This window comes from Plectropomus leopardus, chromosome 2 (assembly GCF_026936395.1).
Source record: "Plectropomus leopardus strain MGB_pleo_1.0 chromosome 2, ASM2693639v1, whole genome shotgun sequence".
Classification (NCBI taxonomy): Eukaryota; Metazoa; Chordata; class Actinopteri; order Perciformes; family Serranidae; genus Plectropomus; species Plectropomus leopardus.
This window is the reverse complement of record NC_142177.1, coordinates 30,415,118-30,441,285: the sequence shown is the minus strand read 5'-3', so window position 1 is coordinate 30,441,285 and position 26,168 is coordinate 30,415,118. Positions and strand designations below refer to the sequence as shown.

At 35.5% G+C, this 26,168-nt stretch overlaps 2 protein-coding genes and 1 long non-coding RNA gene across 3 annotated transcripts; 2 read left to right on the top strand and 1 right to left on the bottom strand.

Moving 5' to 3' along the window:
* The first annotated feature begins 191 nt into the window (after window positions 1-191).
* Window positions 192-14,825, top strand: LOC121957978 (solute carrier family 2, facilitated glucose transporter member 11-like). The gene is made up of 12 exons (XM_088090589.1): window positions 192-307; window positions 1,944-2,042; window positions 3,344-3,504; window positions 4,737-4,861; window positions 4,960-5,089; window positions 5,195-5,343; window positions 6,821-7,008; window positions 8,103-8,213; window positions 9,736-9,837; window positions 10,681-10,756; window positions 11,784-11,911; window positions 13,153-14,825. The coding sequence occupies exons 1-12, from the start codon at window positions 284-286 to the stop codon at window positions 13,360-13,362; spliced, it is 1,503 nt and encodes a 500-aa protein (XP_087946715.1). The 5' UTR covers window positions 192-283; the 3' UTR covers window positions 13,363-14,825.
* A 1,010-nt stretch (window positions 14,826-15,835) lies between these two features.
* On the top strand, window positions 15,836-25,782 carry LOC121958924 (solute carrier family 2, facilitated glucose transporter member 11-like). The gene is made up of 12 exons (XM_088090592.1): window positions 15,836-16,078; window positions 17,072-17,170; window positions 18,209-18,369; window positions 19,607-19,731; window positions 20,042-20,171; window positions 20,444-20,592; window positions 21,840-22,027; window positions 22,778-22,888; window positions 23,981-24,082; window positions 24,888-24,963; window positions 25,053-25,180; window positions 25,283-25,782. Exons 1-12 carry the CDS (start codon window positions 16,058-16,060, stop codon window positions 25,475-25,477), a joined length of 1,485 nt encoding a protein of 494 aa, XP_087946718.1. The 5' UTR covers window positions 15,836-16,057; the 3' UTR covers window positions 25,478-25,782.
* On the bottom strand, window positions 16,070-21,685 carry LOC148190239 (uncharacterized). The gene is made up of 3 exons (XR_015779512.1): window positions 21,608-21,685; window positions 19,394-19,543; window positions 16,070-18,359 (listed from the first exon to the last, which is right to left on the bottom strand). It is a non-coding gene; the product is annotated as an uncharacterized LOC148190239 (long non-coding RNA).
* Window positions 25,783-26,168: the final 386 nt, after the last annotated feature.

Genomic DNA, 26,168 nt, shown 5'->3' with positions numbered 1-26,168 from the left:
GTGACAGTAATTATTATCACAGTCTCCCCTCAACAGGTCATTGTGGCTTTAGATGAGTGCTGGTGAGGCATCAGCTCGCTGTTTGCCCACATGTGCTTCAACCACCTGATTGCACAACTGCAGCCAATCACAAGAGGCCGCCACACGCACGCTTTGAGCGCGTGCTCGCGGTGGTGTTGTAGAGGGGATCGTTATTTAGGAGGTGGGCTAAGCGGTGCTTTTTGTTATCTGACTTCATCAAGATACTTTTGTTCGGCCTTTTTACTGCCTCCTCCGTTTAACAATGACTCCTGCTGGCGCACAGAAGGTAAATTAACACTTTTCAATAATTCATCTATCAGAGTTTCATCCCCTTTTTTTGATCTGCAGGCTCGAGCAGCATTAGGCAATTCCTCAGAAAAGCGTAAATGACTTGGTGGCTGCTGTGTTGGTCTTACCAGGTGCAGTGCAAATTTAAAATGTTTCGTTTTTAATGACTTAATCTTGTATTGTATTCTGAGAGACCAAATAACAAGTAAACAAAATTCACCCTCAGGTGGAATGTAATTAAGTACATTTACTCAAGTACTGTACCTAAGTACAATTTTGAGGCACTTGAAAAATTTCTTGCCACTTCATAGTTATACTCGACTACAATTCAGAGAGGAATATTGTAGGCCTTCTTTGTACTATTCATTTATCAGATATTCAACAGTTTTAGTTACTTGGCAGATTTGGAAAACTAATATATGGTATAAATTTAAAAGGTATAACAACTAATGAGTTGTGATATATATTTGATATATTATTCAGGTTTATATATATATATATATATATATATATATATGTATGTATGTATTAGATATTATAGGTTTTTTAGCAAATTGCAACACGATTGCAATCAGTAACTTGATTAGGGAAAGGTGATTTTAAAAATGACCTTAAAAAAACTAGCTAAAAGAGAGAAAAAATATTAGATTATTTAATTTATTTAATTACATAAAAATATATTGTAAAAATATTAAGAATTATTATTAAGACTATATTTTAAAAAATATTTATTTTATTTATTTATTATTTAATCTATATTATAATATAAGATATTTAAAATTATGTTGCAAATTATTATAATTATTATGGTTATATTATTGCCTTCTTTACATGTTTTTGACAGAAATCAGGTGGTGTAAAGGTGTATTGCAGTATGTTAAGTAGAGCTGCAACTAACACTTATTTTCATTTTCAATTAATCTGTCAATTATTTTCTTTATTGATCAGGTGTCATCATTAGGTGTTAGATCTGTATAATGACATAAAATGGTGAAAAATGTTGATCAGTGTGCCTAAGCCCAAGATGACGTCCTCAAATGTCCAAAAGCCAAAGCGATTCAATTCACTGTAAAGAAAACAGAAAATATTCACATTTAAGATGCTGAAATCTGAGATTTTTGAATGTTTTTCTGACACACAAAAAAAATAAACCTAAGATTCAATTATTAAATAAAAAATAATAATTGCAGCTGTAATTTGTTTCAACTTTACCTGCAGTACATTGTAGTATGTAATACATTGTAGTACATTGTAATATGATATATATGATTTTGATTTTTTTTTAAATGGCCATTCTTTATAATGATTACTTTTACTTTTTGGTATTTCAGAGCTGTGTACTCTGTGCCAGATTTTGAATGCAGGACTTTCATTTGCAACTGAGTGTTTTTACACCATAGTATCTGACTACTCCAACATTGAGGACCATGTAGAAAACTTGTCATAAAACATTGTCATATTTTGCAGATGTAATTCTGATATTGCCTCTCCAGCTCTCTGTTATCTCTGTTGTTTTGAATGAATAACAGTGAAGAAACGGGTTGATCAAACAGAGGACATGCTGTGATTTGTGTGCACTAATTGCTAAGATAAATGTGCACTATCTACTAACTATTACCTGTTTGTATTAACAGAGCAGTGTTCTGACATTAGTGCTGATGGTTGCTTCTGCTGCCATTGGAGGAACTCTTCAGTATGGCTACAACCTCGCCATAATGAATGCTCCAACAACTGTGAGTCTAATTGAAAAAATTGCATGTATGTGTGTGTGTTGAAGCAGCGTCAGACTTCCAAGGGTTCCCAAGGTGTTTACTTACTTCCAGAGTTGAACAAATATTTATGTTCCTCTATAAGTTAAGTTTTGTTTTCCTTATTTTAGTTGTATGTCTATTTCTACGTGAGTACAATGAGAGCAACAAATTTCACTGCGTGCTCACACTTTGTCAATAAAGCTGATTCTGATAAGGCGCTGCAGGGTGAGTGTTCAGAAAGGGTTAAGTTACGTCCACTGGTGTGAACAAACACTAACACCACAGTAGATTGATACTGATGATATTTATCTTCACGTGTAGTTTGTGTGTGTGTTCCCTGTTGGAGCTGCAGACCTTAGCCTGGGAACCAGACAAATCTGTGAGCTCAAGTTTTATTTTTTCTGGCAGATGCGTCTGATTCCTCTACGCATCAGATAGACTTCCAGCAGCCCAATCAGAAACATTTAACTAATATACGTATAAGGTTTGAGACAAAAACCGCTAAGCAAGCCTCTGCGTGGAGGGGCTGTCCCTGGTTCCCGCATCAAAAAGCCTATGGGATTTTTCCATTGGATTTTAGATGATTGCAGAAAATAAGCTCTGTGACAAAAAAAAAAACAAGTATGATACCTAACACACTTTGTTCAGCAAAATAATCTTCACAAATGCACACCACCTTTATGCTTTTTGAAGTCTCAACACAATTGCCAGAAGTAAAAAGCTATTACTAAGCTAAAACAAACCTCAATACCGTCATGTCGCCACTGCTACGAGGCTGTAAAGCTGTGTTACGTCAGTAAATACGTATCTGACTTATAGAGAATTGACAGGTCCGAGACAAAATTGAATTTGTGTATTTTTCATGTCCAGCGAGTGCAGAACGGCATCACTGTTTTTTCACATTTGTGTCTCAGTGAAAATTACAAACAAGAATTAAGATTGTGGCTGTTTGTAGTCATTCTCGTTGTAAGACATTTAATTTTTATTGTGGCTGAAGGATATTTCCTCATTGTTTCACTAAGCCGAGCAGTTAAAAATAAAAAAAGAGCACAAACGTCCATCAACAAGAAACAATTTGTTTTATTCTGATCCTCCAGAATAAAAGTTAAATTGATTTGTTGATGCTGCAAGATTCAAGTGAAGCTTCTTAACACCAAAATGTCACAGACAGATGAGCTGAGGTAATAAGTGTCGGCTTTAACCGCTGCTCTGTTTACATGTGTCCGTTTGTTTTTGGTTAACTCAATGAGACTTTAATGGTTGACTCTTGTCTTTTCTCACAGTTCATTCAAACTTTTGTCAATGAAACGTTCTTGGAGCGCTGGGACATCCAGCTGGAGGATTACCAGGTGACTCTAGTCTGGACAATTATTGTCTCCATCTTCTCGTTGGGGGGCTTTGCGGGGGCTCTTATCGCAGGACCTATGACCATACGCTTCGGGAGGTAATATACGACGCTACATCACGTTGCTCTGTGTAAATTAATGGATGCAAGAACACAAACGATCACAAACTGTGACTTTGTTTGCCTCGTGCAGAAGGTGAATGATCTAACAGTTGAATTATTATATGCACTTCAATGAATGACTGAATGAAGAGATTATTCATTTACATTTCTCTATAACTTGTGTGCATGTATACGACCTGGGATTGAGTTTTGATCTTCAGGGAAACACATAGGCTCGGCATCAGACATGCTGCCACACTCCTATTACTGTAACTGACTTTAACCCCTTGAAACCTAATAAAGTTTTATTGATTTCTTTCAAAAACATGGAAAGAGGGCAATGAGCAACTTAACAAGAAATTGCCCAAAAAATAGCAATACATCTGAGAAAAGTTAGGAGAAAAATAACTGAAATTAAGCACACAAAATAAAAGTAAAAAAATAAAAAAAAAAAATCAATGCAAAAATAAATAAAATGACCTCAAGAAAGTGCAATAATTATTATTTTTTAAATTTTTCTGTAAGATAATTTAATATATGTAATAATATGCAGTTATGATAAATTATAAATATACGGTGGACAAAGTATTTAGATTGTTTACTTGAGTACAAGTGCTAATACCACACTGTGAAAATACAGTAAATAAATAAAGAAGAAAAACCTACACCCCAAAAAATCAAAATTAGGGAAAGAATAGAAAGCACACCCCCCAAAGACTTCACATTTATAAAAATACACCACAAAACCCCAAAAAAAGAAAAAAACAACAAACTCAAAATTATATACAAAATAATAATAATTAGAAAGAGACTTAAATGTTTTTCAAAATAGTTTGCAATTGATTTTCTGTAAATCGACTAATTAATTAATCAACTAATTGTTGCAGCTGTACTTCTGTAAAATTGGTAATTTAATTTAAAACAAACTTCATATTTTCAAAATCTGTATGATTTTATGCAAAAAAACCTTGGAAAGTAACTTAAGCTGTCAGATAAATCGAGTGAAGTTAAAAGTATAATATTTCCCTCTTAAGTGTACTGGAGTAAAAGTTTAAAGTAGCATAAAAAGAAAATACATACAAGTAATAAGTACAAGTACCTCAAATTCATACTGTAAGTACAGAACGTGAGTAAATGTACTTAGTTACATTCCACAACTGTGACTGAAACATGCGGACCATCAAAAGTTGCCAGAGATCTATAAATTTTGTCCTCTTTTCTCTCCCAAGGAAGAAATGCCTGTTGTTAAACAACATTTTCCTCATGACCGGAGCGCTCCTCGCTGTGACGAGCAGAGCTGCCAAATCATTTGAGATGATCATCATCTCACGAGTCCTGGTTGGAATAAATGCTGGTATTTCATTTGTGTCAGTTAGTGTATATGTTTGCACAAAAAAAAAAAAAAAACAGAAACTGTATGAACTTCACAGAAACTGCCCCTGTGTGTTGCAGGGATCAGCATGAATGTGCAGCCGATGTATTTTGGAGAAAGTGCACCAAAGCACTTGAGAGGAGCCGTCTCTCTTTCATCGGCTGTTTTCACAGCATTTGGTGTTGTGTTGGGTCAGGTGGTTGGACTCAGGTAAGGACACTGTCAGACTAATTTTTGTCAAATTGGGATAATCCTACTGCGAAAAAAATGCTAGATTTCAGAGACACAGTAACACTGTGGATTATTTATTCATAGAGAGATTCTGGGCAATGAGCCGTGTTGGGAGTATCTCCTTGCCAGTAATGCAATTCCCGGCCTCATCCAGCTCCTGACCCTGCCGTGGTTCCCAGAGAGCCCCAGATACCTGCTCATCGACAGGGGGGACAAGGAGGCTTGTATTAACGGTGGGTGCTGTAATGTCAGCCAGTAGTGGAAAGTGAACAAGTACATTTACTCAAGCACTTCAACTTCAACTTCAAACAACTTTATCTATCCCAACAATTCAGTTTCACAATCTACCCAGACCAGACACAACCTGCAGACAACAACACGCAACATTCAGCGGCAGTAGCTGTACATAAGAGAAATCAGCACATGGGCAAGATATCAGAATCAGAATCAGAATCAGAAATACTTTATTGATCCCTGAGGGGAAATTGCCTTTAGTTACAGATGCTCCCATTCAAAAGTCTTAAAAGAAGTAGGAAAGTGTAGAATATATCAATAAAATTTAAACCTAAGTACTAATATAAAATAAATATATCTAAACACTAAAGTATAAATATAAATGTACATTTTGTTCTTGTTTCTACCATGTGATAAATAAAACAACAGATTACCAACATTTTAATATAGCATATTACACATGGATGTAGTTATTGCACTGGGTTATTGCACATCAAAGTAGTTATTGCACATTATTAAGAGATTATTAAGATACACACTGGCAGCATACTGACCCATGCGAGAACAGGGAAGAATGAATTAAAAAACAAATCATAGATGGTATATTTGGGCTTGCCAGCCATGTGAAGAAAGTGGCCCAATGAAAAACCAAACATACGAGAAGAGAATAAAACAGTCATTTAAAAAGACTACCGTCAACATTTAGCAACCTGATAGCAGAAGAAATAAAGGACCTGGAGTACCAGTTTGATTTTGTAAAAGGTGCTTTGTAGCACGGGCCTGAGGGCATTAAAGTGATTTCAACTGATAAAACGTGATCAGGTTGACTTATAATTCGTTTTGCTCTCTTGGCTACATATTCCTCCCAGAGGGAGCCAAGGTCTCTCGGCTGGACTCCTATAATCCTGGAGCAGACTTTAATGATACTGTTCAGACTGTTCCTGTCCCTTACAGACAACTCGTTAAACCAGTCGATAAAAGGAAAAGAAGACTTTCGATAATGATTGATAAAAAAAATGCTTAAGATGGTGTTGCAGACTTTAAAGGAGTTAAGTTTCTGCGGGGGGGGGGGGGTGTTGACAGTCCTTTTTTTTCTTTTTTAAACAGTTTTTGTTCTTCAATTTGTGTTTACCCATACATAGTTTTTTTTAAATAGAAATTTAGAAGTGGCAAAAAAATTTAGTTGCATTTTAAACATGCCTGTTTTCTTTTAAAAAAAAAATTTAGGGGGGGTTCCCACAAAGGTCTGGTCCCCCCAATATCTTCAAATGCTAGAAACACCCCTGGTTTTAACTAATTACGCTTAATTCTTGCAATGTTTTATTTCATTGGGTTTTAAGCCCACATGTTATTTACATGGTAACTTCTCTTATGTGCTGACCATAAACTAATGACTAAAGAGAAATCTGGACCCAGTGTGGCTGGACCAGTTAGGAACCATTAGTTTAAGTTTTGTATTTTTTTTTTCTTGGTCAGCTTTGAGACGGCTGCGAGGCTGTGAGGTCCAGAGCAGTGAGCTTGATGAGATCCTGCAGGAACAGGCTGAAACCAAAGGCTTGAGGCCTCGTCGACCCTGGGAGCTTTTCACAGATCGCTCAGTACGCTGGCAGCTCATCTCCGTCATGATCATCAGCAGTGCCATGCAGCTCTGCGGTAATGACTCGGTGAGCAGAAAAGAATGGTGAAGTAGTACGCTGTGTGTCTCCGAACGTGTAGTGTGGTGTCCATAGAATATACTGACATATAACCCACGAGGATCAGTGTTACTGATACTGAGCTACAGTAACAGTATCTGATGTTCTTTCGGTCTCTGCCAGGTCAGAAAGTTGATTAGAAATTTGAGATGATCCATCAGTGAGCCGTTTGTGTCGTGTTGAGGGTTCTTTACGTTCCCGCAGGTCGTGTTAATAATACATACTGGTGATGAGGCATCTTGCTGTAATGTGCACCGAATAATGCGTGAAGACAGTTTATTGTTTTTAACGTGCATTATGTACTAAAACAGTGGTTCCCAATTGGTGGAGTGCTGTCCAAAAGTGGGTTGCGGGTCCAACTTTCTGGCTAAGATAAATGGTGTTATTTTGGTGATTTTTATTTTGGTGGGCCTGCGGTTTGGAAAGCTTTTAATGATTTTATAAGGAAAAAAATTAAAATAAAAGTTTTTTTAAAAGGTTTTTATTTATTTATTTTTTTAAAGAAATATACCTGTTTTCTTTTTTAAAAATGGTGGAGTGTTTCCTACAAAAGGTCAGGCTAAGCCCCCAGTGTATTCAAGTCCTAAAAAACTTCCCTGGTTTTAACTAATTGCACTTAATTCTTGCAATATGTTTTATTTCAGTGTTTTTTAAGCTCACATTATTTTTATTTTGGCAAATAAAATTGAATGTGTGGTAATTTTTGTGCGGACCTTGAGCTAATGACTAACGAGAAATCTGGACCCAGTGGCTGGACCAGTTGGGAACCATTGTATTAAAAGGCTTTATTGTCTCTTTGTCATTTCCTATGTGGGAGTTAATAACTGGGTCTAAAATGAAATTTTCAGAGCTGGTACAAGTTCCTCTCTCATCAGAAAATGCTGACTAACAAGTCTGTTTCAAGGCTTTTAACCACATGCTTGGCAGTTTTAGGGAGGGCGGCAGGGTATTAACATTGTTACCCTTTGTACAAAATGCTGGCTTAATCCACTTATTAATAGCTGAAGTACTTGTGATGATGCTCTGCAGCACTTTAATGTTTTCTTGTGCTCCATCTTTTACAGATTTACTTCTATGCATCGTATGTTTTCAAAGAGGCTGGAATATCTGCTGATAAAATCCAATATATCACAATTGGCACTGGCACATGTGAATTCACAGCCTGTATAATGTGTGTAAGTATCCATCACTAAAGCGCATGTTATGTAAGCAGCTAGAGGCAAAGGGAGACTGTTGTTTGAATTCCTCTGAAAGTTTTAACACATACTAAAGGACTTAGAGCTGCCCCTTGCACCGTGAATACAACAGGTTTGACACTTTATTTCACAGTGTTGAGAACACTTTAACATATGTTGTCACAGCCAGGTCTCATGAAAATACAAGAAAAGGACAGAAACCCTTTAGGAATTGTGTGGTGGTGGGTACGAAATGTGTTCAATTTAAGTCCCGACAACATGAAAACAATGCCAATGCAAAGTCACTGAGGATCTTTTGACGCGGACGACACACAAATTAAGTATAAAGAGCGATAACGTCTGCAGGCAGGAGTAAAGGTGGATGGGTCAAACAAACATGGACTTTCAACCAGGAGAGTGCTGTTCATGTCCTGTGTGAAACCAAAAGTCAATATAATTACGTGACTTTACACAGTTTACATAACTACGCAAAGTCTGTAAGTTTACAGCACTTGCGTCCTGCATGTTGTCATTTTAACCAAAACCACAATCTTTTCCCAAATTGAACCCAGCATTTTTCTTTACCCAAACATAACTAAACTGCGACTGTTTCACAACATTGATAACATTAACAAAAAAACTTTAATAATAAACTTTGCATTGGAACTGTTTAATGTTGCCAGCACGTAATTTTAACACATTTTCCTGCCAGCCATCATGTAACGCATTGTTAACCCTATGAAACCTAGATCGACATCAGTTTTCTTTTGCTGCAATCGGACGACTTTCACTTGCATTTAAACCTTTGAACCCTTCGAACATTGGTTTGATTTCTGTCCAAAAAAAAGGAATGAAAGCAATCAGAAACTCTACATGAAATGTTCTGCAGTTTGCCAAAAAATGACAAGAAAGACAAGAAATGAACTGAAAATTAGCTTTTAAAAAAGTTTGAGAATCATTAGAAATGTTTCACATAAATAGGGAAAATATCTAGAAAGCTATATTTATTATAATCATACATTTAAAATTAGGTTAGAGAAAAATGTAAAGATTATTATTATTATATTATTATTATAATTATCATTATTATTAGTAGTAGCAGTAGTGGTAGTAGTTTTATTATTAGTATCATTTAAATATGTTTATCATTTTCATTTTATTTTACTTTTCTTTTTCGTACTACTTTCAGATAATTTTCCACTGAACTACCAACCAAACAGAAAAACTGAGAGGAAACTTGTGTGTTTGTACTGGAAATGATCACCATCAAATTCAGAAATTATATAAGCCAGAAACAATATAATTCACAAAATCATATTACAAGTGTGATTTGCTGTATATTAATATTATCAACAGGAAGTTTCTGGTTTGTATTTGTTCATGGGTTGCTGCTGTGGACTTAATGTACCTTACTGTAAAGTTTTGGAAGGAAATACGTTTTCCTATTAGTTTTTCCTCCAAATAGTTTTTTATATAATTTAACTTTGTATATAAGATAATTTCCATATTTTGGTGTTTTCAGAATCTGCTGATAGAGCGTAAAGGTCGGAGATTCATGCTGATGGGCGGATACATCCTCATGACCATCTGGGCTGTTGTCTTCACAATTGCTCTGTATTTTGAGGTATTGTAAATCAGTGTGTCCTCATACAATGGTTTGTATGATGTCTTATGAAAAGTTACACCTGATATTTATGAGGGCATGTTGTGACATACGGTATATAAAATAACATTGACACCGCATGGACACAAACCCCAGTCTCCTGGTTCAAAGTCCTGTGTTTATTTGACCAGTCCATCACCTTAACCTTCCTTTGCTAGGTGGACTTTGTTGCTAAATATCATGGATGTATAAATAAAACTGATTACAGCGCTGGAGGCAGGACCCCATTCATTCAGATGAAAGTTGCTTATTGGCCCATGCAGCCAAAAATGTTCAAAATGTATCCACTTATTTAATAACAAAGTAAACAAAGAACTTTTGTATGACGCTCACCACAATTCCACTTAGCGCGGCATTTGTTTTATTTTTAAATAACCAAGTAAACAAGCTAAAATGTCTTTTAAAAATTGCTCTCAAATCCACTCAGTGTAGCATTGTAATAAAAAACAGAACACTATGAATGAGTAATATAATCACAATTCCACCTCAAAGTAGTATTATAGCTGAACTTGTGTATTTCCAGTCACAGCAACTAAAAACTGAGAAAAAAATCAGTTTCTTCTTCTGGAGCAGCAGCAGCATTTCAATAAAACCTGAATATCCGCCGCAAACTGTGCTCTCCATTCACAACACCTGTGACGACAGATGTGAACAAAGGATCGGGTGCTCAAAATTACCAATTAATGATTAAAAATGTGTTAATCAAGCCGGATTCTGATAATTAGTATGTGATCTGTCTTTTTTTTCTTCCTGCTGGTAAGTTGCTCACCCTATATATTTACTTCCCTCCTCATATGCAAACAGCACTATGTATCCTGGATGCCGTACCTGAGCATGACCTGCATCTTCACCTACATCCTCAGCTTCGGCATGGGACCAGGTCAGTTTAACTTTTTTGGAGACTTTCTACAGTTTTAAATGTTGTCTCATGATGCATTATTGAAATGAGCATAAACATAAACTTCAAGAAAGAGCAGTTAAATGTTTCACTAAAAAACTATCACGACATTTTGTTCCTTATATTTCAGTAATACATCCTCCAAATAGTTTGTCATTTTCTCACCTGAAGTCTTCACTGCTGCAGTGAACTTTCTGAATGATAAATGTACAGAACAGAACAGATACTCGCATGAATGAGCGTTATTTAACATCTAAATGAGCCACAAGCACATCTGCTCAATGCACATCTCTACAGCTGTTTACATTTGTGTAAAAACTCAAGTTGTCTCTTCAGCGCACATTTCAGTTGATCTATACTCTTATCTGTCAAAATCAATGCAGTAATATAATAGTCCTGCAATGAATTCTTCCTTCATGAAGGTTAAAAAGCTCAACTTATTTCCTGACGGTTTTAGAGAAGAGTTGATTTAACTGTGTGGAGGATTTAATTTGTGTTGCTGTTAAACTGTATTACATACATATATATCTAAACGTGGCCTTTGGATATTCCCGTCCTACACTGTAATAAATGTACTTAAATAAACTACTATCATGCAGTTATGTAGGTTTGTTTTATAACTTTAGTACATGTTGATCATTTTTTCATAAAGCAACTTACTGCTTATCATATGATACCAAACACCAAAAATCCAATATGGATCAGGCTGTAACATTTATATTAAGGGGAGACACTACAGGTAAACAGGGTCAAATTTTTAACTAATAGATGTCACCATGAAACGTCCACTGCTAATTACTTAAATTAAGAAATGTATTCTTGTGAAATCAAATAAAAAACCTAAATGTGTAATTTGGTCATTTTCTTTCCTCTCATCTGAAAAGAAAACATGTTAAGGAAGAAAATAGTTCCAAAATGATCAGTGCGTGATTTTTTTGTCTCCCCTTTATATTTCTAAGGCTGACGTGATGAAGTTATCGCTGATCAATATGTTCTGTTTTTTTTCCAGCTGGAGTGACGGGCGTTCTGCCCACAGAGATCTTTAATCAGACCGCTCGGCCTGCAGCCTACATGATCGCTGGCTCCATGATGTGGCTTAACCTTTTCATCACAGGAATGATCTTTCCATTTCTAGTGGTCAGTCCGTTTAATTTGAAACAAGGTGTACACACACCTACAACTTTATTAATAAGAACAAACTAAGGCAATATTTATATCAGTCTGGTTTTGGGTTGGTGTTCTTTCTCAGCCTCGCCATGAAGAAATGCTAAAAACTGTTTTTATAGTAGTTGTTTCTAGTTTTAAATTAAACATAACATCTTTTAACAACTTGGCATGAGAAGAGGGAGGGATTTTTCCAAATAAGCTGGCGACTTCAAGCTTTCAGGTACTTTAAAATGCAGGAGACTTCTTAGAAATAGCACGGGAAAAAAAGAAAGAAAAAAAAAACACCCTACAGTGCCTCCCAGAGTCTGAAACTGAGGAAATCAGGGCCATTATTTGGGATGCTCATGGTGTTAGCTCTGGTCCTACTGAGTGAAGTTCATTCATTCCTGATAATATAAATGCTTTTGTAATCCTGCATATATATACAAGAACAGGAAACATGCAGACAATATTCAGTTCTTTTACTTAACTAAAAGTACTGGTACCACACCGTTCAAAGTAAAGTCCTGCCTTAAAAATGTTACTCAGGTAAAAGTAAGTAAGTTTAATCAGAACAAAATGTACTTAAAGTATGAAAAGCTGAGAGGTAAACGTACAATTATAAGTAATAAATTAAAAAAAAAAACCCAAATCTTAAACTTTTGTTTTTAAAGACTTTTTTTAAAAGAATCATTACCAAAGAACCCTATTCAGGGAATAACACCCAAAAGTTCATTACTATTAAAAAGAGGGGGATGACAACAGTTGCCAATGTACCCAATTAAAAAAGTAAAACAATACAACAAAAAAAGAGAGAGAAAAAACAACAAGAAAATGACTTATATAGTTATCAAAATAATTGCATATTAATTTTATGTTGAACAGGTTATTCAATAACCGACTAATCATTTGAGCTGTATAAACTGTAGTGTAATTTGGAACAAAACATTGTATTTTATGCACTCCTCTTTTATTGAAAAAAACATGATTTTTAAAGTAACTAGTAACTAAAACTTTTAGATAACTGTAGTGAAGTAAAAGTACAATATTTCCCTCTAAAATGAAAAGAAAATACACAAGTAAAGGTACCTCAAATTTGTACGTAAGTACTTGAGTAAATGTACATAGTTACATTCCACCTCTGGAGTTTTTGAAGCACACAGACATTTCAGTGGTCATTTATATCTCGCCTTACATTCGTCTGATTGCTCTCTGTTGTCTTTCTCTCACAGAGCGGGTTGAGTGAGTACTGCTTTGTGCCTTTCGGGGCGATCTGCCTGCTGTCTGCGCTGTACATCGGTCTGTTTCTGCCTGAGACGAAGGGGAAATCTCTTTCAGTCATCACAAGTGAATTTCACAAGCTCAACTTCAAAGGGCAGGACGAGAAGCAAACTAAAGCTCAGTATCAGCTCGGTGAAGTGTGTCACTCCACAGCCTTGTAGACAGACTTTTTCGCCTGAAACAAACGCGGTCGCATCCTCTGTGCGCCTCAGTTTGACCTGATCAGCGTGAGCTGGAAAACGTCACGAATGTGGGAGTGTCACTTTAACATCAATGAAAGAAACTATTTTTACTCCTTTATCTTGAGTTTGTTTTCTATTAAGAGAATCTAAAGGAATTATCTTTGACATCTTCACATGTTGCACTTATGTTTTGCTACTTTGTGTCACTAATTATTCTGTGACAACAGTAATTAAATCTACTGTAAACCGGCCGTGGATGAGTCTTCTGCTACCTCTGAAAACACATAAAGATGTTTTTAGGTAAATAAATGAATTAATAAGTGAAATAAAACATTACAGCCTAGCAAATAAACAGTAATACATTTTATTTATATACCGTAATTTTTGTTCCCTTTCTTAAAATACAATTTTCATCTATGTCAGTGGTTCCCAACTGGTGGGCAGTGGTCCAAAAGTAGGTCGCAACCATGTCAAGTTTATGAAAAATTGGCTGTCTGTTTGTTTCGTTTTGTTTTATATGACCCTCCCCAAAGTGACAAATATTTTTTCTTAAGTTTTTAAAGTTTCTGGCTGTAATAAAAGGTGTCAATGATAAAATGTTATTTTGGCCGACCAAAAATCACCCAAAATTAAAAAAGAAAAAAGTTTTTAAAAAATGCTTTAAGTTTTGAAAAATTACCCCCAAAAATTTAAAAAGCCTCTTTAAAAAAATGCCTGTTTTCTATTTAAAAAAAAACAACTGCTGTTTTTTTTTTCCTTTAAGGGTCTGGGTTAAGCCCCCAATGACCGCAAATGCTTGAAACACCCATAATTTTAAGTAATTGCACTTTATTCTATATTCAATAGAACTTTAACTTCACTTTATTCAATATGTTTTATTTCGCTATGTTTTAAGCCCACCTGTGTATTTCATTTTGTCAAATATTTCTGTGTCAAATTATGTGTGAACAAGGAACAAATGAAGAAATTTGGACCCAGTGGCTGGACCAGTTAGGAACCATTGATCTATGTAACAAGTTAGTAAAAATTATGGTAAACTATGTCCTTGCTTAATCCTCTCATTTTGGAGGTCAAAGGTCAAAGGTGCTTATAAGGGTCTCCTGTTAAATGACCTACAGAGGACTGAAGCCTTTGCTGTGTGGCAGATGACGGACCAAATCAAAGAGGGGGTAATTCGACAGAAACAAAGGAGTAACTTGCACTATATTAAATATATACTGCATGCACTGATGTGCAACCCTTATTACTTAAAAAAAAAAGGTCCTATGATGTTGAGTGTTTATGTGTTGAGTAATGACTGAAATCAACTACTTTTACATGAGTGGAATATGTGCAATTGTTTATGTTGAATCTTGACCATTGTTTGATTGATACAACTCTGAGCCAATAAAAGAATGTTGTATTAACATTGCTTTTCAGTTTTACTTTAAAAAAATAAATATACCTAATAAAAGCACATCAAATAAATTTTTTTGCTAGAGTGCAAATTGACAAAACAGGACGGTAAAGTTATTATTTATTTTTAAAAATGTTTGTTAGCATACATTCACTCTGATTACAACTGCAACAATAATTCATCTTTATATTAATGTTATTTTGAAGTCTTTCTAAGACATTTTTAATGCCACATTAGGTACATTAAATTAGATTTAGGACCAATTTTACAATAACCAAAATTGAAGGAGAGAAAAAACATGAACTAACATAAATTACTCAGGGATAGGGACAATTTTTTGACCTTTTTGGTCAAGTAATAAAGTCAGATGATCTACTTCAAATGCAGAGGAAAAAAAATGTTATTCTGCCTGATCTGCCTGATGTTAATGCAAGAGGAATTCGGTAAATTGTTAATATATACATATATACATGTATATACACATATACCTACACACAAATAACACACACACAAATATATATGTATATGGATAGATAGATAGATAGATAGATAGATAGATAGATAGATAGATAGATAGATAAGCAAATGTAAATCACTTTACACACAGTTTACAGCCGCAAACCAAATTCACATTTTTCCGCAGCTGTTTAATAAATTACTCCATTATAAATCAGAACAAATGAGATCAAAAGGAGTCCACCTGATTTGAGGATAGCCCTTATCAAAGCTGCTGCTCCCTGCTCCACGGTCACAGGGGACATAATGTTTCTTTTTTTTTAAATCACAGGATGAGTTCTACTTCCCTCAATAAGTAATCTGATCTTAAAGTGTAAAAACAGTGTAGTGCCTCTTTAATGTGTACATGTACTGCACTTACACAGGATTACTAATGATGTACAATGTACGAGCTGCATGTGAGTTTGAATATATACATATATCTACACACTCAACCTGCCCGTCCTTTTTTGGCTGTTTTCCTCGTGTTATATTAATGTTTTTGCTCATGTGTTGTTTTACTTCTTTGAGATAAATCCCTCCCAGTAATATTTAACACAGTGGGCAGAATCTACTGGCTCGGAACAATCACAGGGATCAACCAGACAGGCCAGGCTGGACCATGTGGACGTCCCATGGACATAGACGCATGTGAAGACATGACAAATCTTGCTCTAACAACATGAATGGGAAACTACAGTCTACTAATGTGTAATCTTATCTTTAATATAAACTGCTCATCTCCTGCTGCTGCAGCCAGCGTCCAGGGAGCCAGCACAAAAAATGGATGGTGCATCAGGAAAAGTAAGTGAATATTGTTACATTACGGTGCTGTTTGTGGAAAAAGTTTCTTTTTCACTGTAATCAGAGGTGGAAAAAATACTCAGATCCTTAACTTCAGTAAAAGTACCAGTACCACACAGTAAAAATAATCAGTTAAAAGAAAAAAAATGCACTCAAACTCTTTTTACTTGAGTAAAAGTATGTAATCAGCAAAATTTACTTCAAATATGAAAAGTAAAAGAACTTCAAAAAACTGGGTATTTTTAAGAAGATGCCAAGACACTAGCAGCCACTTTCTGGTGACAAAATGAGGTATTTTCAAAAAGAAATCTAGCAGTCGCTTTCTGGGGACAAAACTACATATTTAAACTAGACGTCAGCGAGAGAGAAAAACCTTAAATTGAAAGGTATTGAATAACTAAAGCTATTAAACAATCATATTGGAGTAAAAAGTACAATATTTGCCTCTGAGATGTAGTGGAGCAGAAGCATAAAGTGGCATAAAGTGGAAATACTCACAACAAAAACATCAAATTGGTACCTAAGTACAGTACTTAGTAAATATGTGTTTAATTTCAACACTGCCTATGAGCTCCAGTTTTTCAAAAAACTTCCAAACCAGTTTTTATTTATGAGACATTTCAGTAGAAGTTTATGCACCAAAGTAACAAAAGACTGTCAAAGATGTATTCAGACTATTAAAGTAAAAGTATAAATTCTGCAAAATGAAAATGCTTCCTAAAAAGTCCTGCTGGGAACATTTCACTCAAGCACCTAAGCATTATTGGCAAATGTACCCAAGGTATCAAATGTGAAATTACTTGTTTATAATTACGTCCCACACTACTCATAGCATTTGATTGTTGTATGTGTTCAGCATGGAGCTAATTTGAACTTTTTTATGCAGGTAAATCTAATAAAACATCTTATTTTATAGTCTCATTGTATGATTTATATGTCTGATTAAAAGAGCAAAGATATTGTATAATATTTGACTTCCTCTTTACATTTCAGCTGCAGTACTGGAGGCTTTATCTGCTGTCGCTGGTGCTGGGAATCGGGGGGTCGTTTCAGTATGGGATTCAAGTTTCTGTCATCGCTTCTCCAGCAGTGGTAAGAGTTCACTTAGTTTGATGCAAAGGATAAATAAAAACTTTAAAGTTTGCAGTGTGAACTGGAGCACAACCCTCTCACTTTACACAGTTTGTTTCCCTTCTTCGTTCTTCCTGTGGTGTGTGCTCGATGGAGACCTCAGGTCATATTTTCTTCCCTTCAGAGGAAGCTACATGCAGCCACTCTTGTGACAGACCTGAGCATGATCATTTAACACAGTCAGTATTAACATGGTTCTGTCAGGTTTTTTTGTTTTTTTTTGTTGTGGCGTCATAGCGCCAGAATTATGTTTCTTATTGCTTCAAATGCAAGATAAAATTGGCATTATTATTATTATTATTATTATTATTATTATTATTATTATTATTATTATTATTATTATTTATTTATTTATTTGTTTAAAAAGTTTTTAAAAAATGTATAGAGCTTTCTATTTTGATGCTTGGATTCTCACTTAAATGGTATTTTAATAATATATATAGTTTTATTGCATTTGTTATAAAAATGCAGTGATGGGGTGGGATGTTACACCCAAAATAAAGGTAAAGAGAAATCTATTTTTCTAGTTGTCTTAATGATCTATTCAAAATAATTCCACAGGGAAAAAAACTGTATCGTTTTTTTAGCACTTTCATTTGCTTTATTTTAACATTTTCTTTGTTGTTGTTTGTTTGTTTGTTTTTTACTTTTGCTTATTTTGAGGTATTTATTGTAAATTCTTTCTAATCTCTTGCGAATTTCTGTGTTATTTCTTGTTAAGTTGCTCATTGCCCTCTCACGTGTTTTTTTTTAAAGAAATCACACCAAGTTTCTCAGGTTTCGAAGGGTTAAGTCAGCAAACTGGCTGAAAAATATCAAATTCATCCAAAATAAATGATGACAGATGTGAAGAACATTTCTAATTAAATCAGAGTCATCACAGGTCATTGATCACAACAGCCATGATTGACAATCATAAGACCACTGTAAAGAGTGTGTAGAGGCCCTGTGACCTCTGTGACCTCCGTGACCTCTGTGACCTCTGTGACCTCTCTGCAGCATGTTCAGAGTTTCGTGAATCACACCTGGTTGTTGAGGTACGGAGCTCCCGTGGACGACTCCACCAACCAGCTTATCTGGTCCTTCATCGTGGCTGTGCTGAGTCTTGGAGCCTGGGCCGGGGCCATTCACAGCGGCAGCCTTCCTGTCACTTACGGCCGGTGAGAGACAGACACACACACACGCATACACGCACACACACACACACACAAACACACGGTGGTTACATATTCTAAAAAGACATGTGTTAGGTTAGATATGGTTGTTAATTGATAGCAATTACTCAACAATTACTTGCTGACATGACATGTCTTGTTTCGGCCTCTCTAAAACAACAACCTTTAGTGAACCTTTGTTGTAATGTGCTGGCCAGACCCCAGGGACTTTTTCCTGCTACAAAAGTTGAAAATACATTGATTCTAAAAATAAAAGCTAATTGTTTCAAGGGCAAAAAGACTAATAAAGTATTGTTGGTACTATTTATATGATATTTAACTTAATAATTTTCAGGTTTTGGTCGTTTCAGATAAAAACTTACAGTTCCTAGAGTCAATCAGAGAAATCTGAATATCATGAGAAAAAACATGTTTGTCACATGTAAAAATATATGCACAAAAGTGCAAATATTTAGGCCTAAGCCAAACTTTAAGCCTAAATTACTTTAGACATTTTGAAACCTGAGCAAATTAGTTTTATTTCAGTCAAAAACATGGAAGAAGGCAATGAGTTCCAATGAGGAGGAAACTACCCATTTTTTTTTTTAAATGAGTAAATAAAACAATTGTTTATAAAAGTGCAAGAAATATACCTAAATGTAATTAGGTTCATCATAGATTTTTCCCAAGCTTTTTAAAAAAAATAATTTTCTAAATGTACTAATTTCTTGCAATATGTAGAACACTTCTTGTCAAGTTACTTATTGCCTTTTTTCCTATATTTCAAAAGAAAGCGAGCCAATTGCTCAGGATTCAAAGGGTTCTGAACACAGCACAAGAAAAGTCATATCAATCCAGGTTTCAAAGGGTTAAACACTAGGCTAAGTTATATGAAAATTCACCCCAGATACAGTTGTTATGAACAGACAATTCAGAGACCAAAACCGTGTTTTGTACCAGGCTGTAAACGTGTGTATTTCTGCTGTCAAGTTGGACACTTTAACACAGACGTCTGTGGGGATTGACTCACTTCTGGAGCCAGCCTCAAGTGGCCGTTAGAGGAACTGTAGTTTTTGGGCACTTATTCGTTCACTTCATATTTCAGCCTCAGATGTTGCAGCTTGTGGGGTCAAATCTTTTCAAAGAAACAGGTGCTGCGGGTCAGCATTAAGTGGGCCGCCTACAACATAAAAGGCAAATTATGTAAGCATTGCAAAAACTTTTCTTTTCACTCCTTTTGCAGGAAAAAAGCTCTTTTGATCAACAATGTTGTGGCTGTTGTCGCTGCTCTTCTCATGGTCTTCAGTCGCATGGCCGAGTCTTTTGAGATGATTCTGCTGGGAAGATTTCTCTATGGATATAATGTTGGTATGTTCTGATGACCTGCTGTGTGTGTTACCTTTTACGTTTTTTTCTCTTTTCTCTTGATCTCAAATTTCCTCTTCATTGTATTCTATATGCAGGTTTTATTATGTCTTTATGTTCTCTGTGTCTTTTCATGTGAAGCACTCATCAAAATTTCTTTGTTGTAAAGTACGTTGGGGTGCAATTCTTGTAAGAAAGGTGCTATACAAATAAAGTGTATTATTATGATTATGATGATTATGATGATGATGATGATTATTATTATTATTATTATTATTATTATTATTATTATTAATCTTGTCTTTCTCCACAGGTCTTGGCTTGAGTGTACACCTCATGTATCTCGGGGAGAGTTCTCCAAAGAAACTCAGAGGGTTTATGACTCTCACAGGCTCGATCTTCATCGGATTTGGAAAAATCATGGGCCAAATAATTGGCATCAAGTAAGAACTGACTGTTGGCATTTTACAATTTCTGACAAAAACATTTTAAAAACAGACTACAGAGAGAACAAAACATTGTATTCACTAACTCATGAAGAAGGCCAAGTTACAAGTTAAGCATTTACAGCTGTTCTTTCCAGACACGATCAAACACCTGTTCCAGTCTACAGTAACTTGTAAACGTCTTACTAATTAGTCTGGACGAGCAGTGCATGGTGATGTATAAACCTTTCTCACTTAACAGATTTTTTTTGTTTTACACTCCTGTTTAGGGAGATGATGGGCACAGAGGACATGTGGCCGTATCTCTTAGCTATTAGTGGTGTTCCTGCCATCCTGCAGTTTGTGACGCTGCTTTTCTTCCCCGAGGCACCTCGATACCTTTACATTGACAAAGGAGACACTGAAGGCAGCAAAAAAGGTGAGCGGACCAGTGGCGCCGCCAAAGGGTGGCTGGGGGGCCCACAGCCCCCTGATACAATTTCCGAACTGTGAGGTATAATGTGAAGGAAATATTATTGAATCTAAAAACGATGTCAAATATGTTGGAGTCTCTTTTGACTAATGTGTCTCATGGGAAGAAATTGCAGCAACAATCTTTTCTAAAACTGAAAAAAAAGTTAAGTTTTTATATCTTTACACAAAATGTCTTGATATTAAAGTGAAAAAATGTTAGTTTCTTCTTTAACCCTCTGAAACATGAATCAGCATCCCTTTTCTTGTGTTTTCAAATGCCGTTCACAAGAATTTAAACCTTTGAAACCTGATCAAATTGGTTTGATTTCTTTCAATGAGAGTCAAAAAGCAACTTGATGAGAAAGGTCCCACAAATTGTAAGAAATAAGTAACAGTTGACAAGGAAATTGCCTGGATTTTTTTTTTCTTGCGCTTATTTTAATGTAATTTTCTTTTAACATTTTACTGATATCTTGTCAATTTTGGGCCATTTCTTAATTTGCTCATTGCCTTCTTCCCATGTTCCAAGCCAGTTTTCTCAAGTTTCAAAGGGCCATTTCGACTATGCTTGTGCTGCATGGTATAGTGGGCTTCCCCAAAAGCATAAGAACAAACTGCAGATAGCACATAATAATGTTATCAGATACTATGACACATATAGGGCCTGTAGAAATGAAGCAAGTTGGATTATTACTTGTTGAAGATTAGCTGTTGAAGTTAAACAGCTGAAACTAAACCATATGTTTGATATAATTCATAAAAGAGCCTCAGAATAGATGAACTATCCATTTGGCAGCGTAGGAAGCCAACGTAATTGCAATTCAAGAGCAAGCATTTTATCAGGCAGTGTTCCTAGCACATTTTTCTTTACAACAAATTCAATATTTCAACAAAAATCCAGTTGCACAGGGTGTGTTTGCACCCCTGATTCACTTTAACAGTAAAATGTCTACTTAAAATACAAAGTCTGTTTGGCTCACCAGGAGAGCATGTGCTCGGCAGTGCTCACAGATCAGGAATGAGGCCGACACACCTGTGCTCCATGAGCGTTTAAACAGTTCAGGTGTTTTCACCCAGACTGGCCAAACTGTGCCTGGGTCCTAGTGTCCACCTGATACATTCAGGTCAAGCACAGACATGTTACCAAACCACACTATTAAACCTCCATGATGATCCAGGATGTGTATGTGTGTGTGTGTGTGTGTGTAAAAGCCTTGCAGTGGCTGTGGCAGGAGGAAAACGTGAAGCTGGAGCTGGACGACATGCAGAAAGAGAGAGAGAGCTCTCAGGGAGAGAAGGCCAAGACTGTAAAGGACGTCCTCTGCTCTCGCTGTGTGAGATGGCAGCTGCTGACTCTGGTCATCCCCTGTGCTGGAGTTCAGTTCTGTGGCATCAACGCTGTACGTTCATCTCAGCTTTCCCCTTTATAATATATACAAGAATATACCAGTGGCTCCCAAATGGTGGGTAGCAGTCCAAAAGTTCATGAAAAACTGGCTGTATGTGTATTTTATTTTATTTTTTACATTTTTTTTTACCTTCCCCAAAGCAACAAATATTTTTCCTTGAACCTCCCTGAATGACGTGGGGAAAAATGTATGAAGTTTTCATTTTGGTGGGCTTGCGGTTAGGAAAAACAATTTGTAGAGAAAAATGAATTGCCAAAAAAGTTTTAGAGTGAAAAGAAATTCACCATTAAAAAAAATAAAAAATCACCACAGATGCTAAAAATTAAAAAATTAAAAATAAGGAAAAGTTTTTTTTTTCTCAATTTCCCAAATTTTTAAAATAAACTTTTTTTTTCAGTAAATAAGAAAATAAATAAATTGTTGATTTTTTTCCTACAAAGGTCTGGGCTAAGCCCTCAATGTCCTCAAAAGCCACAAATGCCCCTGGTTTTAACTAATTGCACTTAATTCTTGAAATATGTTTTATTTAATTGGGTTTTAAGCCCACATGTTACTTATAATTTGTCAAATAAAATTGAACATGTGGTCATTTCTCTTATGCGCGGACCTTGAAGTAATGACTAAGACAAAAATCTGGAACCAGTGGCTGGACCAGTTGGGATATATTGAGTTCAGTTTCACATGTCCATTTTTCTGCTTCATCTAGTTTAATGGCCACTAACATTTCATTATCTCATTCAGCTGTATTTCTACGCCTTTGACATCTTCCGTGAATCAGGAGTGCCAGAGGACCAGATGCATTACTTGGCTATTGGTCTTGGAGCAACAGAGCTCATCACCGTGTCACTGTGTGTAAGTATCTCTTTTATTTGGAAACCCCGAGAGGCAAATGAGAAAAAAATACTCTGGTTACCTATTTAAAAAGCAAAAGGTGGTCTCAGTTGTTTTCTCTCCTGTGTTTATGACTCATAACAGATTTTTAAAAGTTTTGTCAAGATCTTTTATATATGTATATATATATATATATATATATATATATATATATATATATATATATGTATATATATATATATATATATATATAATCCAGGCAAAACTTTTTTCCCACCTGTTTTTAAGCCATTAATACAGATTAGATAATGGATGATTATTTTCTCATTTGCCTCTACGGGCTTCCATACTTCCAAGGAGCATGAAAAGTTTAAAATGAAAAAGAGTTCAGTTTACAGACCTTTGCTATACTGTACACGACCTGACAAGGTGATATGGTACTTAGTATTATAATATGTTCAAAAAATAATGCTTTAATAAATGCATTCTTGTTTTGTCATTTTGACCATTCAGAAGCAATCACTTCATTGTCCTGCAGTAAAACACACACACGTAAAGGCCTGATATAAATGTGTACATAAATTCATTAAATATATGTATTTATATTGAGAATTGTTAATTAGTTAGATGCACTGTAGATGTCCTGCGTGATGAAAAATTGAGTCAAACTTGTGTAAATGAGTTCGTGGCGTGCTCAAGGACTTTCACCTCCACAAGTGTTCAGCGAATTATTAAAATAAGACAAAATGATAGTCAAAAATACATAAAAACATTTAATTAAATTAAATTTAATGTATTTTAAATATTTGTTTAGTTACTTCCCATTTCTATGCAAAATCATTCTTTGAGCACTTGTGGAGGCGTGTGATGCTTTACATGCCTCTCATTGTGATCCACTGCCCTCGTCCACTCACTTTCAAGTTAAGAGTTAAAGTTAAGTAAAGTTAGAGTTAAAACCGGTCAGTGTTTTTGAGCAAATAGCCAGGTACTAAATAAAGGCAAACGTTATTCAACTGCATTTTGTCTGTTCTCCATGCACGAGTGCCTGATGTTTGTTTTTTCCTCCCAAAGAATTGAATATATTGACTTTATCTGACATGTCTGTTGTCTCAGTCGTTCTTGATAGATCGCGCCGGCAGAAAGAAGCTGATGGGTTACGGCTATCTAATGATGGGTGTCACCATGATCGTACTTACTGTCATGCTGTCCATCAAGGTAAATACACTTCAACAATGCATCATTGTCCCACCCTGTGCTGTGTTGTAAAGAAATTATCTATATCTTTAAAGGGACAGTTCACCCAAAAATCAAAGATACATATGTTCCCTTTTACCTGTAGTGGCATTTATCAACCTAGTGTGAGATGACGAGTGTTGGCGAGATCGTCCGCAGAGATTTATCAGGAGCCGTGTAGGATACATTTGAATTTTTGTCTCTCACATATGATATCTTACCTTACACATACATAGTAAAACCTCTCACATGCATTATTTTACCTTACACGTTCACACAATCGCCTCTCACATCCCATAAATTACCTTACACATACACAATAAAAACTCTCACATACACTATGTGACCTTATGTGTGTTTTTAAAAGGATCTAATGGAGATACCAGGATTGTCACAAGCTTTTTTAAATACACTTCATTGGTTTAGAAATGGTAAAACCCACAAAAAACATAGAGGGGGACCAATCGAGATAATTTATGAAAAAAAAGAAAATAGTGAAATGTAGAGATACGAGGTTTGCGCCCAACAATAACAATATACACTATTTGATCTTGTACACACACAAAACAGCCTCTCACATGACTGAGATTCTTGTGTTTCAGAAGTGAATATGAGTGCTTTAATAAAGTGTGTGTGGGAGGCGTTTGTGTGAATGTGTAAGGTAAAACAATACATGTGAGAGATTTTATTGTGTATGCGTCAGGTGAAATGAAGTATGTGAGGAATTGTGGCCCCTGACAGTAATCACTGTTGTAGAGGATTAATAAATATTTCTCTTTTCATACAGAATCTGAATCCATGGATCCCGTATGTGAACATTGCCCTGATCTTTTGTATCATCTGCATCTATGGACTTGGCCCTTGTGAGTTTTCTATTGCTTCTTCACCTCAAAAGTGAAATATTTCGCCTTTATTTATCAATTTTTATCAAATGTCTTTGATGTTGTTAAAGCTGGAGTGTCCATGGCTCTCCCTGCTGACCTCTTCCTACAAGCCTGGCGTCCGTCTGCGTATGTGATCAGTGGGACAGTAAACTGGCTCAGCATGTTCCTCGTGGGGATGTTGTTTGGCTATATAGTGGTGAGATATCTGCTGTGTATCATGTTTTACCTCAGTTAATCCATATACATTAAATCTCTATGTCAGCTGCTTTATCATTTCACACTCTGTGTGTCCATGCAGGAAGGACTCGGGCAGTTCTGCTTCCTGATTTTCGTCGCTTACAGCATTTTCAGTGCAGGATTTCTGCTATATTTTATCCCAGAGACTAAAGGGAAGACAATGGTAGAGATTATGGAGAGCTTCAACAAACTGAACTACAAGAACAGGGACGCTGACATGGAAAGGACTGACATTGATCTTGCAACTAAATTTTAATATGTTTTTTTTTTTTTGGTATTATTTATCAACTTTTTGCATCAACATTATTTGGAGTATGAACTTCTCAGTTTAACACTATAAACTATATGAAACCATACTTCAAGAAACAATCATGCATTTCGTTGTTTTCTAGTTTGTATAACCTATTAGTTTGAGATTATTAAGTATATTTAAATTAGAGCAAAAACGCTAACTAAAAATGTGAAGTCTGTAAATATATTAACGTGGAAAATAATAATTTGTCAGCTACATTTTAATACTGACTCTTGTTTTGTAGTGAAAATGTGGCAAATAAAGTGTGTATGAAATTTTCTTTTGACCTTTTTGTTCTAGTCTTTTGCATGCAATTGTTTAGGAACAATTTAAGATGTAGTACTATGTACTCAAAAAAATGTCTACAATCTAATTTGATATTTGTTGTTGGGTCTCTGTTATTCTGCCCTAAATTCAGAATGGTAAAGGGAAGAGGAGATGCACCAAGCAACTCAGGAATTACTGTTAATTCCTCTAATTCTCTGAAAATTGGGCTGGCAAAAACATGTTTTTCAACTATATAAAATGTCAGAAAGAAAACATTTTAATCTGGATAAAAGAATTAAAGTATTAGTAAGTACAGTAAAAGCTCAAGTGTTACTCAAATACATGCATTTCATTAAAATAATATGTAGAACTGAACCGAAACTTATCA

Excerpts from the sequence above, each read along its gene's own strand:
- LOC121957978 (XM_088090589.1), top strand. The coding sequence starts at position 284 with ATGACTCCTGCTGGCGCACAGAAG. Across the intron at positions 5,344-6,820 it reads CAAGGAGGCTTGTATTAACG|CTTTGAGACGGCTGCGAGGC; the intron begins GTGGGTGCTGTA and ends TTTCTTGGTCAG. Across the intron at positions 9,838-10,680 it reads CAATTGCTCTGTATTTTGAG|CACTATGTATCCTGGATGCC; the intron begins GTATTGTAAATC and ends ATATGCAAACAG.
- LOC121958924 (XM_088090592.1), top strand. The coding sequence starts at position 16,058 with ATGGATGGTGCATCAGGAAAA. Across the intron at positions 20,593-21,839 it reads CACTGAAGGCAGCAAAAAAG|CCTTGCAGTGGCTGTGGCAG; the intron begins GTGAGCGGACCA and ends TGTGTGTAAAAG. Across the intron at positions 25,181-25,282 it reads TGTTGTTTGGCTATATAGTG|GAAGGACTCGGGCAGTTCTG; the intron begins GTGAGATATCTG and ends GTGTCCATGCAG.